This window comes from Ipomoea triloba, chromosome 7, assembly GCF_003576645.1.
Source record: "Ipomoea triloba cultivar NCNSP0323 chromosome 7, ASM357664v1".
Taxonomy (NCBI): domain Eukaryota; kingdom Viridiplantae; phylum Streptophyta; class Magnoliopsida; order Solanales; family Convolvulaceae; genus Ipomoea; species Ipomoea triloba.
Window position 1 is genome coordinate 17,752,387 of NC_044922.1, and position 14,120 is coordinate 17,766,506.

General features: G+C 34.3%; 1 protein-coding gene across 1 annotated transcript; it reads right to left on the reverse strand.

Annotated features, from left to right (window-relative positions):
• Positions 1 to 1,454: 1,454 nt before the first annotated feature.
• On the reverse strand, positions 1,455 to 12,604 carry LOC116026239 (importin-9). Its single transcript, XM_031267721.1, has 33 exons — positions 12,308 to 12,604; positions 11,974 to 12,035; positions 11,726 to 11,818; positions 11,424 to 11,595; positions 11,116 to 11,231; positions 10,590 to 10,676; positions 10,389 to 10,505; positions 10,151 to 10,214; positions 9,906 to 10,048; positions 9,297 to 9,344; positions 9,144 to 9,212; positions 8,576 to 8,651; positions 8,138 to 8,268; positions 7,868 to 7,927; positions 7,505 to 7,574; positions 7,193 to 7,257; positions 7,052 to 7,113; positions 6,843 to 6,966; positions 6,671 to 6,728; positions 6,435 to 6,547; positions 6,079 to 6,156; positions 5,922 to 5,984; positions 5,721 to 5,816; positions 5,522 to 5,631; positions 4,317 to 4,506; positions 3,814 to 3,928; positions 3,222 to 3,334; positions 3,065 to 3,142; positions 2,558 to 2,623; positions 2,352 to 2,483; positions 2,208 to 2,264; positions 2,036 to 2,116; positions 1,455 to 1,936 (listed from the first exon to the last, which is right to left on the reverse strand). The coding sequence occupies exons 1-33, from the start codon at positions 12,429 to 12,431 to the stop codon at positions 1,886 to 1,888; spliced, it is 3,084 nt and encodes a 1,027-aa protein (XP_031123581.1). The 5' UTR covers positions 12,432 to 12,604; the 3' UTR covers positions 1,455 to 1,885.
• Between the last annotated feature and the right edge of the window lie 1,516 nt (positions 12,605 to 14,120).

Here is a 14,120-nt window from a genome sequence, read left to right on the forward strand (position 1 = left end):
TCGTAAAAGCAATCGTTATATCGTGGATACTAGTTCAAAACGACTTTGTTTCGTAACTTACATAAACAATATCTTTAGCGACACCATTTTTTTCGCACAATCAGAAATGTTACGTTAGCAATACATGTACATTATATGTTAACTACATGTTTATAAATCAATACTTTAAGTTTATAATAAAACTTATTAATTTTTAACAAAATATCTTTTAAAACTAACCATATCATCTTCCTTTCAAGAAAAAACTAACCATATCATGATTACATGTCAAACACTCAGTTTATAAACTTTTAGCTTTAATTTGATTTACATACGATAGCTCACATATTATAAACTTAGGACAAGGTCAGAATTACTTAACATGAGTACACACATAGAGAGAGAAGATTATGTACTTACATATGTAAGTTTATATATGTACCTACATTTAATAGATTATGTACTTAATGCAAAGGTGAATATTGAGTGAGAGAAGGAAAGGGCAAGAAAAAAAAAACAAAAAACAAAACAAAACAAAACAAAAAACAAAAAACAAAAAACAAAAAAAAAAAAAAGAAGTTGTGCTAGTTTAAATAGAACGACATCGTTTTGGCAATGCAAGGTGGATCTTGGTTCATGATATAATTTACATTCGTAAAATGGTCTAGTTCAGTTAACAATTCAATTTTTCATAATATTAAGTTTAGGATCGAATATTAGACTATTAATATATAAAATTTATATATTTAGAAACTACATTAAAAGTACTATTAAACACATAAAAAAAATTAAATTTGAAATATAAAAAAATACTAAAGAAAATAAGAAAGTGTTGGTTTGATGCATTAATAGTAAACATAACAATTATTCCTACAATAGAACAGATAAAGTATTAATTATTACCAGTACATAGTAACATGTAAAATACCTTATAAAAACTTGAATACTTATTTATTTAATTGTTAATAAAATACTTCTAACTTTAAATATCAATTTAAGAAGTATTATTATTATTATTAATTACGAGTAATTTTTTTGTCAATAATATTTTGAGCTTTATTCCTTAAAATTTTAATGAATCAAGTAGCTAATTTCCCATTTGGCAAGATCAATACTATTTTGATATACATATCATAGTATGCTTTTTCACTTTTAATTCTGAATTTCTAATTTCTAAAAAAAATAATTCTGAATTTCTAATTTGATCAAATTTAATATAACTTCTTAAAATCAATCAAATTCAATTCAACACATCTAAAATAAAATCACTGTATGAACACTCCAAACAATATTTAGGACATTTGCATTGAACTTCATCGATTTGAAAAACTCGTACATTAAATTTGATCAAATTAATAACTAGAGACAAACGTTTCCAAGGTTGAAAATGTAATTTCATAGAGTATGGGGTAAAAGAATGAGAGTGGAAGGGATGGGAACTTGGTGTATACTACTGAAACAAGATTTACAGTTGATTCCTGGACTTCAACAATAGTCATCTTCACTAAAGTTTTATGAGAAATGTCGATATACAAATGAATAAATCCAATCTTAGCACCAGACACACAATGCACTTCCACCTCCCAGACATAAACGAGCATCCGAGGTTACAAGAATGTTATCCTAACTTATACACACTTCAATCAGACGAAACTAACGATAAGAATGACAAACCGCCCGCCACTTTACAACCCACAACCACTCTCTCTCTCTCGAGCACAATGGAATTAGAACAATCAAAAAAAAAAAAAAAAAAAGTTCTCGAGGTCAAACAATATCAAGGAAAACATTCAGCACAACAAACAAGTTGTCATTGATTCGTCAATCATCACCATCAGAATGGCTTCTTGCTGAGCTTTCAGAATGCGCTGCAATGATGGACAAAGCAATATTTCTCAAAACGCCCTCATTGATTCAGCACCGTCAGGATTGCTTCCTGTTGAGCTCTGGTTAAGCTCTGCAATGATGAACGATGCAAGATTACTCAAAATGATTTATTTTTTTTTCCGTTTCAAGTACTTGGTTTTTAGTTGAAGGATAAGAACTTTGAATGCACCTTTAAAAGATGGTGAAAGAGTGCTTCACTGCTATGACAAAACTTCTGAAGAAAATCTTTAAGATAATTCACCAGATTTATCTACAAACGTGAATCAATGGAAGGTGTCAACGGATACGATTAGCAGTGTACAACATGTCTTCACTGTTAATTTTTAGAAGTGATAGCATACCTCGTTTAGGGGGTCACCACTACAATGAAGGTCGTCATCAAATCCATCATCGTCATCCTAGGAAGTCAAACATGTAGAACAATGAAATCCCATCAAACTACGCCCAAAAAAATGCACAATAAGGAAGGAAGAAAATGGTGAAACCTCATTCAAAGCCTTAGCCATTGCATTAAGATACTCATAACTGGGTCTGCTATTGGATGTAGAACCAGCTGCAAACAATAGAGCTTCATCCCTTTCAATATCTCCACCTTCGGCTTCCTCCCAGTCATCATCCTGTCACAATAACAGTTTAGAATTCCACCAGCAGTTCGCTTTAATAGAAGAAGTACTGAAAGGACTATAATTACCTCATCACCATCTCCTAAAGCTTGTTCTTGAATTTCAATTAAGGAATCTGCCAATATAGCCAGAATCTAATTTTATCCAGAAAGAAAATTGTTGTTAGACCATTCAATTCAATAGTTCAGGAAAAAATAGAAGACGAGGAAAGTGAGGGAATAAGGGAGTAGAATCTATAGTAACTGTGTTGACAAAGTTGTACGCAAAATAAAGAATTCAACAGAGTATATCATCTATTGGTCACCAGCCAATCTAGTGTTGGCTGTGTTGTGGTATAGTTCAGGGCACATGCCTTAGGGGACCAGCTATTAACCGTACTATGATAATATATATTATATGAGAGATTGACTCAAGCCTGACGAGGCATGAATTCTTCGTTAGAAGAGTTAGAAAGAAAGGAGGTCAGCATTCTCTATGCCACAATTCTTCCATGAGCTCTAGTCCTAGAAAAAGTTGCAATGCAAAACCAAGTGCGGTCCACAGGTGCATCATTGTGACAAACAATGAGAGTGTACCTTCACAGGAAGAGGCATTACTGTCCATTGATCTGGAGCTGTTTTAGCCTTTGAGCGTGTAGTAATCCCAGCAGAGGACTTCAAATTTTACACAACAAATCAGATTTTGACAGGCTCTGGAGTCAGATAATGTGCTAAGAAAAAATTACAACTGAACCTTAATAAGATGTCCTTGAACATTGATTTTCTCCAACTCAGCATGCCTGGTAGATAGCAATAAAGCCAAAGCAGTTGTTGTCACTTTGATTTGGTAGGCTCCCTGAATTTCCCCTGAACAGCAAAAAATCAATTATTTTCTGAATGCAAGAAAAAAACTAAAAAGAAAGAAAACATAAATCTAGACTAAGCCAATCATATAGTATGAGCTAATAATAAACATATGGAATGATTTATCAAAAACAAAAATTAATAATAATAATAATAATAATAATAATAATAATAATAAAACATGGATTGATGGATCCCATTAAGCGTATAAAAAATATACAAACCAAAATATTGGCTATGCCACCCTGACTAACTGTAAGAGGTGTCGGGAAGACTAGGGCCAGATGCTCAGGTTAAATTTATTTCATTTATGATAATTTTTCATGAGCAATATGACATCCTTGCACACATGGAGCAATACCTATAAAAGCAATGTTGGTATGCCTAATGCAAATGTTACAATGATTGATATCACTATTCAGGCAGTTCATCAAAGTGTTTCTTGAGACATTTACTAAAATCACCACTTAGCATACACTTGCCTTGCATTTTAGTCCATTCAAACATTAAATAAGCAAAGGAGTTATGATGGTCTTCAGCTGGTAGTCCAAGCAACAAATCAATGAATTGTTCAACATGTGGATCACTCATATGGACCTGAATTAAAATTAATACATTTAGTGTTGCCCATAGCATCTTCATCCTGGCAGCTAGAGAAGCTTTAAAAATGCAAAAGAGAATCAGACAGTTAAATGGATAGGCATTAAAAATCAGTTTGAAAGCAAAAAATAAATAAATAAATAACTGTGTGTGTTCAACATTTCATATGCATTTCCTGATGCTGGCACATACTTAATAAAGTGATTAGATTTATTTTACAGCTTTTGTATCATCTAGATATCCAAAAAAACCAACAACATTATTATAATTTCAAAGTGAAATTGAGTCTAAAAATTTGAGGAAATAGGTCAACAGGTTTATATGGACTAAAAAGAAATGTAGATTCTACAGAGGAAGCACAAACAAAATATATTAGTAAGAATACCAGTCTGGCAAAAATAAGCAGCAATGAACTCTTGAGTGCAGAAATTTCGCAAGATTGCATGCGCCTCAAAAGTGCAGCAACTAGGTCTCTGATGTGATGTGCCATTTGCGAAGGGAGGTGCAAAATAAGTTGCAAAATGTAGCTCCCAACAAAAAGTGAGACTGAACTTTCTAGATCAGGATTCAAAAGCCTGCATCCATGACCCAAGGTTATCAAAAATTCCAAGAACATATCATTGATAGTGATTTGAGACAAGACCACTCCAACTCTACCACACACCACAACCAACTTGTACATATTTATTAAGTTCAAAAGTAAAGGCTGTAAAAGCTATTGTTGTAAAAGAGGTGATATTCATATCCTCTTATTTTTATGATTCTAGAAGTTCAAGTCATTGGATCAGTTGAAGAGTCAAGCCCCATAATTAACACGTCATAAAGTGATGAAACACTCAATGCCTATAAATACTTATGCTCTTGTAATCATTTGAATAAAGCAATCCGCCTATTATCATATCCCAGCTCTTCCTCTCTGGTTATTTCACTTTCGCCCATTAGTAACTTCAGCATTACTAGTTGGTGTTGGCCCTTCGTCACCTAGCCGACCTTAAAACTCTCATTATTCTTAACAGTAAAAAGGATTCTCTGCCCACATCTTTAGTTAAACATATATTACAACTATATGAGAAAATGAGTACTTAGAATTTCATCTATGCTCCATTGGTAGTAAACTAGTAACTAAATGCAGAATAGCAATATGGTCACTATCAACAATCACGAGAGCTCTCCAAGAGAAATGAAACAAAGCCCGATATAGTCATAGGCCCCCGTTCTACTTGTTATAGGCTTTGCACATCAGGATACTGATGAATGATTAAAGAGAGAAAATTGCAGTTGTGCATTGTATATGGCCAGGGATGGTCATTCATGCATATCACAGGGAAATTTTTGTTTATGGCTTTACGCAACCATATTTGATGGTTAACATGTCTTGCAGAGACATTTCATAAGGCATTTTACTTCACACATTGAGAGGTGTAAGCCCCACGGTACAGGGCATAAGAACCAAAAGTTCACAGATTCAGCTTTAATTGTTAATCAGTTCTTATTGGGAAGGGAGAGTGGGGGATAAAAAGCACTTTCCTGAGCATATTTTGTTATCAACAGTATGCTTGGAAGAATGAGATAATAGAATGATAAACACACCTTGAGGTTACATCAAGCAAGCATTTCATTGTGAATCCAGGATCACCACCCCATCCAAGTAAGTCTTGCTTTCCACCATAGACAAGAGCAGCTAAGCATTGGGTTGCATTCTAATTTACAAAAGCAACATCAACAGGTTATTTTTAAATCTTAAGTCACACAAAACATATGAACATTTAACAAATGGAGAAAGAGGAACCTGCATTTCACTATGATCATCACTTTGGAGGATTATCCTAATAACAGGATCAAATGAAATGTCATAAATAGCTTTGATGACATCTTTTGGTGCATTCTGAAAATGTTTAATAAAGAATCATCAATATTAGGAAGTAAAATATATATACTTCTCCATAAATGTAAAGTAATAATAATTCCACTAACAAAGCACATAGCTCACCTTCAACAACATTGTTAGAAGATCTAGTGAACCAGCTACTAAACCTTCAGACTGCTGTTGTGGCTAATAAATGCCAAGTTTTAGAAACACCAAATTAACATTAATGATTAATTCCCAAATCACTCATAAGAAATCTGTAACAGATTACACATCATACTTTAGTGAGCACTGGCCCAACAAAAGGTAAAATTCGAGAAACCAACGGTTGTATGCAACCAGGAGCATTTTTTATTGCCTGCAATAGCAATAGCAAATAGTATTAGAACTGAAGTCTGCATAGTGAACAATACTTATAGGTGCACTGATAGCAGAAATCAAAATAAAGTATAGTACCAGTAATGTAGAGAACTTCAACAGAGAAAGGTCAGAAGATAATCAGATCAAAGGCAAGGGGCTATAGGTTTCATCATAATTAGATTACAAGATTTCATTTCAGTAACACAATTCATAAATGCAGTAAACTGATGATGACAACAGAACTATTTTTAATAAATAAGATTATAAAAAACCTACCTCCAAAACCTCAAGAGCATCAATGCTGGCAAAAGGGTCTGAAACATGTGAAGCCCACACATTAAGGATGATAGGAGAGAGAATGGGTTCCACTGATGGCAATAGTTCAGGACCTACAATAGAGCATAAAAACATATTAAAAATCTCTTACAGAAGTTGACATTGAGAAAATATCATAAATAGTAAAGCTAAGCATCAAGTCAGCATAGACTACAATTTTGGGCATGAGAACTAACCTGCCTTGACAGTAGCCTGTAGTGTCTCAAGCACCAGATGCATTGTTTCATCAGATGCCTAGGAAGCCAGTAGATAGAAGGTAAGAAGGCTAAATCCAATTAATCTGAAAGACAGATCCAAAAAACAAAGGAAAAAAACTAAAAATAATAAATTTCACTCAAGACTACATACATGTTTAAGAAGGTCTGTAAGTGATGAAAACAAATCCATAATATGTGGCTGAAGAGTTCCAGTGTCTGCATCAAGCAAAAGCTGGGAAAGTGCTCGACAAGCGCCTACCTTTACAGGGGGAGGCCTATACATATTAATTATGAATCTATTAACATTCCAAATGCTGAATTTCTTTTACCTGGAATGTACACAAAAAAATAGGTTCTTACACATCCATGCCAATTGCCTTAACAGCAGCATACAGAAACTGCTGAATAATTCCCTGGTTGATCTGAACAGCATAAACAAAAAAAACTTTAGCATAGAGCCAACCCATGGTTTTAAGATCAGAAGTTAGATGCAATCATTACCACAGAGGAAAATTTAGCAATGGATGAAAACATACGAGCATAAAGGAAGGGATATTCATTAACCCCTGAAAAGGAAACATAAAGCACATTATGAAAAAAATAAAAAAACAGCATTTAAGAACTACACCCTCCCCCCTGGGCCCCTCCCCACCATCCCCCAACCTGAAAAGAATAGAAAATGAAAAGAAGGGAAAGAAACTTTCTTCATCCTCTTTCTCCCTGTGAAACTACATCAAGTTAATTCTTCCAATCACACGTCATTTCCCATTAGACATGCAAGAGAAACTCAAATTGATCTACAAAAGAATTTACCAGTCACCATGTCTTCTGTAAGAACTTTCTCCAAAATATTTCCTAATCTAGCTCTGGAAATCCCAGAAACCTGGAAAAGGATTAACTATAAGATGTACGAAATAATGCTTTCATAAAAAGACAACAAAAAAGGTCAAACCCAATGAGCAAGACTTCTGCATCATGGCATAGCCAAGGAAGGAAGACATCACTTTTATGTTGTTTATTTTTCCTTAACATGTTTTTTGTTTCTTTTGGTCCAGAATATAGATGTAACAAAATAGGGCAGGGGAATATCAGATAGAATATCCCGCCCAAAAAGTTAACTGTCTCCCAGTTCTTTAACACACTACAGATTATACATGGCAATAATATGGCATTAACCTCTGCTTCAAGTAATTGTTCTGACACTGATGCCAAAGCAAAAAGGGTAGCCTCCCGAATCTGCAAATTAAATAAATAAATGTCAAATTACAACAAGAGAGCAATTTGAATAGGAATGTCAATCACCTAAAGACAAATAACTAATAAGCACCACTAAAGGGTGATTCAAATAATAATAACAGTCATCAGGCAAGTTTATCACCTAAAAACCAGATAAACATGAATAAAAGTACAGATTTATTTGGGCTAAAACAGTGTCTTTCCACTTACTCGCCACCAAACGATGGAACCAGCAGTTTTCTCTTGCTGCGACTCATTAATTCGTTTCTCTGCAGATTCAAGTATAGCATCTATTCCCTCTGCACCACAAGAATTAATGACCTCTTCCAGTAACAGGGCACCTGAAATCAATGTTCTTATTAAAATACATCTGCAAAGGAAATAAGAGAACATGAACAATCTAAGACATATTACCATGTTAGTAGATAGTATATTGAATTGTAAAACTCTTAAAATATAATTCTTATGTGCATGACATCTAAGGCATACCAACCATAATTGTTGAAGATGCGTAAACTTGGAAGGAGGAAAGTTAGAGTATATTATCACAAAGGAATACTAATGAATAACTGTCTACTTCGTTTGTAATTATAATCAAACAATGAAGATCTATCTTAAGTTCTGAGTTCTGATCCCTAACAAACTTACCAGAAGCTCGACAACTATAAGTATTATCCTCCTCATCAGCAACAAATTGATTAGCATCCATCAACCATGTGTGAGCCTAGATTAAACAACACGACATGATAAATACAGAAAGGAAAATAGAAAATCAAAAAGTCACTATTTGGTAGCAAATAGTAAATGGCATCCACTATTCTGCAGAAAGGAAATGCTCCTTACGATGTTGAAAAGGAGAAAAGCTAGAGAATAGGGTGTCAAATAACTGCAAGTGTGTACATTTATGGAGTTGGATGCTGTTAATAAAGAAGAATATTTTAGAAATAACTGTCTTACATCCTTAAATGTTTAGTAGCAAATTTAAAGGCAAGCACAAATTAGATTTTTCTTATTAGCCACCCATTTACTTTTTCACCCAAAAACCTGTAACTCTAAGCTCTACTTGGCCTATCAATACAAAACAGGCCACACTCAACTTCTGAATAACACCCAACATAGGCATATGGTTATCTCTCATGCATATGCACATATATATACACCAACTCATATATCTATATATACACAAAACAAAACAAAATGAAAGGCTTGTCATTACCTGCTGTTCTGTTATCTGAAGAAAAGCAATGGCACAGTAGACCAACTCCTTCATGTTATTTGCAATTACCTAAAATACACTTCAATTAGCACATCATACTGCATTTCATTATATAAAAAATGACAGAAAGCTAAAGAAAGTTTTGGAACACACCTTTACAAACCTTTTACTGCCCAAAATAGTCAATAGGAACTCAAATAACTGTTTAACAAACATGTGGAAAAAAAAATTAATAATAATTTCAGATTGCCAAAAACAGAATACAAGTTAGAAACATGTAGAAGCGGTCAAAGGCATTTTTGCCAGCTGCATGTCTAACAGTAAAAGTCATTATGTAGGACACTGATAATAATATACTATATAATCACATTAGGTTCTAAGACAGTTCTAGACAATGAAGGGTTGATTAAAAAATAAATGAAAATTGTAGCAATACTTAAGGAAAATGAAATTATCATGTCCTGGCAGCTCCAGAGTCCAAATCAATAATTCAATTTTCTTTTCTTAATCCATCATTCTAACTTTTATGTGAAAAAAACAAGATTTGAAGAAAAAAGTATTCCTACTTTCTATATCCCAGTGCTGTACTGATAAAAAGTTTGTTGTTGTAAGTATAAAGGTCATGCTTTCTGAAAGCATTTACTGTCTACAGCTATGAAGAAAAAGTTGAAGTTCAAAATGCTCTCTTCCAATGCAGGATGTCATAAAAATTGATTAAAAAGTGGTTACTGCTACAATACAGAACCCCTGAGGATTTCTTACCTGGATGACAAATGATTCAAGGCTTTGTTCTGCACCATCAGAATCATATCTTCCATCATATGGATCATCTACACCCTCAATTGATGCTTGCGTGTACACTCGTAAAGATGATACAAATGTCTGCCATAATGGCCCTAGAATAACTGAAAATGCAACATGGTTAAATACAGTATGAACTGGCCAAGAAATGACAACTATTGTGTCTTCATATACTAACACCTAAAAGAATGATTTGGCATGCTTACCCATAAACTGACTTTCCATAAGGCCAGGGAAATTTTGGACAGACTGATTCAAGCACTTTAAAACCTGAAGTTATTCAAGAAGATGCCTCACTTAGAATAAAAATGAAACAAGTAAAAATTTTCCAAACATGCAAATGAATTTAATGTAATAACTACATTCAGGTGAGCACTATCCCACCAAGTCCAGCATTCTAGAGGATTTAATTAATTTAATAAACTGCAGCATGAAAAGCATCACCTCCATTCTGATGCTCCAATCCTCAGGATCTTCAGATGGCACAGGCTGTTCTAGAATGGAAGAGAACTGATTGATCCAGGGTTGAAGCATGGGTAACATCAAAGTAGTTGTCTCGGTCTGAGAACACATTAAGTGTTTGTCATATAACAAGTCAATAGCTGCATGTCACCAACTTAATAATTTCAGACAGCAAAAGCACACCTTGTACACACCACTCATTGTCCCCAACATGGAAATACAATCATAAACTATAGAAAGGGCCTTTGTGCGAAGAGCTTTGTCATAAATCTGCAGTACAAGGGACATTTAGAGAATTAGAGGAAAAGTGAAAAAGAAGATTAGATGATATAAAAGGGAATAGAGGTTCTGGCATAAATAAATAAATAAATAAAAGCACAAGGACTTGGCAACTCTTTCCCTAAAAACTTTTCAGTCACCTAGCCATTAGTTTAAAGAATAGTTTTGGTCAGCGTCGCTTTTAATGCATCATTTCTTGCTCCTAGCAGTGCCATACTTCTCCATTTTTCTTTACTTTTCCTTTTAATGTTTTCATTTTTTTCTCTATGGGGAAGAGGGTATAATCAATAGGTTTCCATCTTCTTGCAACCAACCTTTTCTGCCTTCTATATTGCTGCTCTTAAATTAAAACAAAGACTTATAAATTTAATATCCAAGTAAATTCAACTAAACTTGAAAGAAAGAACTAAAATAGTAGAATTAAATTAACCTGAGGAGATGATACAATTCTGTGCAAACAAGGGAACAAAACAGGAACAAGTTGTGGAACCATCTTATCATCCAAATCTGCAGAAAGAAGCGCCAAGCACCTCAATGCTCCATGCACTGCATAACACCACAATCAAGTTTTTATCTTTAATTATTTTGAGAAGCACCTATAAAATCCCGTAATAAGTAAGGAAATATTGATAGCCTAACCAACGTCACTCGCCAAGTAATACATTAAGAAAAATCCAGATAGAACAAGTAATGTATTTCAATGCTAGACATCATTCATAAACTATACCAGGTACTTACCAGCATTCATGTTAATTTGGTCCACAATCCAATTTATTAGAGTTGGTAAGAGATCAGGCCAGTCCTCTGGCCAATCATAATGCGCAATAGATGCTACAGCCATACTTATTGCAGTGCACACTTTTCTGTGAGGATCATCGAGCAATGTGAGGAGTAGACGACGAATAGCTTCCTGATAAAAGTGAAACAACATAATGAATGAAACACCTTCGGATAAAGAATTCCACAACTCTTGTAAAACTGAAAACACTAAGTGTCATCCAATTAAATACAAATTTATTTAATAATAAGAAAAAGAATACCTTTTCATCACTTGAAACAACTGGATGCTCAAAGTCCGGTTCATCTTCCTGCCAGTGTTTCTTTATAAACTGCTTTAGAAGAACTGCAGCTAAGTTATATTGTTAAGTCTCACAAAGAAAAATGAAAAGAATAATAAACCGCACTTAAGAGGCAAACTTCATACAAGGCATAATACTTTTAGACATTCCTATAAAATTCAAAATTAACACTACTATGTCCAAATCCAACAACAATAAGGAAAGGATATTTGGCGCAATCCCAAAGGAAGCTCCCTGCTTGCAGCAACTCTTGACAATGCGCCTCCAAAACCTTCCATCACACATAGAGCAAAGACATTTAGCTAACTAACTTCATTCACGAAGTAAACATAACAAAAGCTCTATTTCAGCACAAGATTAAGTGTTTCCAAGTCTCATCCAAGATAATGCTTTGAGCTAACTAAGTTCTGAATTAGTTTCTCTAGTTTTTTTCTTCAAGCCTAATTTAGAATGATCCAGTTCCGAAAATTGGGAAAATTACAACTCCATTATTCACTTCTCCATCTGACAATCAATCATCGACGACGGAAGGCGTAAAATTACCTGGTTGAAGGGAAGCTTGTTTAAGAGAGGTTTCGGCGAAGGATCGGACTTGGTGATTGGGGTCCAGAGTGGCATTCAAGCAGTTGATAAGCCATTGTTGATCTTGATCCACTGCGTTCTCCATTCGAATTTCAAGCTCCGATTGCCGGAAAATTTCGGCCGTTCTGTGCTTGCGGATGAGAATGAGCGGTCTTCAAAATGGAGTGGAGAGTGGAGAAGCGTTTGAGCAAAAATGGAGGGAGATGGGTTTTGTAATTGGAGTGGTTTATAGTGCAGTGATTAGGGTTTTGTCAGGGGTCAAAGGTTTTATAGTACGCGCCTAGCCGGGTTCGGACAACGGTCCAGAGCAGTTTGCCATTTTTTTTGTCATTTTCCTACTAACCTTTCTACTTTCTACGGTTCTATGTTACGGAGATCGGAGATCGGAGATCGGAGTACATGTTAATATTAAAAAAAAAAAAATCAATTAGTCTCTGCAATTTTTTAAAGATGCAATTACACGCATTAACAATTCATTTTGATACATTGAAATCTAAAAACTGATTAATAACCTGATATCACATGTCATTAACGATTCGGCCACCGTTTAATCAATTTTCAGGTAAAAAAATGATCGGTGACCAACGAACGGTCGCCGGTCACGGAGAAGGAGATGAGAAGGGGAACCACTGATCACTTGTCTGCCTTCTCAACCGGAGAAGGCGACCACAGTGGTTGCTTGCTCCAACAAGAAGGCGAATTATTGACCATTCGACTCGAAAAGATGTCGGTAAAAATCAAACTCATGACCGTCAACCACGAGAATCATGCTCTACTCACTCAGTTACCTTTTTGGGGACATAATGTTTACTACTTGTGACAAAATGCCTGGTTGTTTCTAATGGCTGTCAAGCTCCTGCTTATTTTATCAAATGTTTTTTTTATAAAAATTTAATGTTGGTAGTTTAAAGAATTTGTTGTTGAAGTTAGAAGTTTCGCATCATATTATATACCAGTTCTTCTTCATTAATAAATGGATCATTAGCAAGTTAGGTGTCGAAACAATATGGTGCATCACAATTAATCTCCTAAAACAAGCAAAGACTTTTTAAATTCAAGCAAATTATATATTTATCAGATTGAACCAATATAGTATTCATTGGGTCAGTTTCTGATTGAATCAATTGCATAATCATGCAGACTGCTGTGTGCCTGTATTAGTCAACTAGATAAAAGAATGAACAACAATAATTATTATGTTATCATTGTTATTGCTGTTATTATGACCTGGGTAAAGATAATGTGAGAAACTGAGAATAAGTTTTTTATTTTATTTTATATTTATGAGAAATAAGAATAAAACTTATTTATCTTGTGTAAAAAGTAGTGAATGGATGAGATGTATATTTAAATAAAAAATACGGTGTCATTTTTGGTCCTGTTTGGTAAATTATCAGTCTATCAGTCAATTTTGGCTTATTTGATCACTATGGCCCTGTTTGGTAAATAATCAGCCTATCAGCCAATTTTGGCTTATTTGACCACAATTAGTTGTTTGGTTAATAAGCTTTTTGTAACTCCAAAATGCTAAAATTCAAAAGGCTACTCAAAGCAGCCTTTTCAATTAGCTTTTTAATAAAAGAAACTATACCAAACAGCTATCAGTTAACAGCTAATTTATCAAACAACTTTCTACAATCAGCTAATATTATCAACAAATCATACCTTCTAACCCAAACAGCCAACCCAATCAGCCAACAGCCATTTACCAAACAGGGCCTTTATGAATATTTGTAAAACTTTCATCAGTCAGTCGTTAGTTACCAAAACAGTG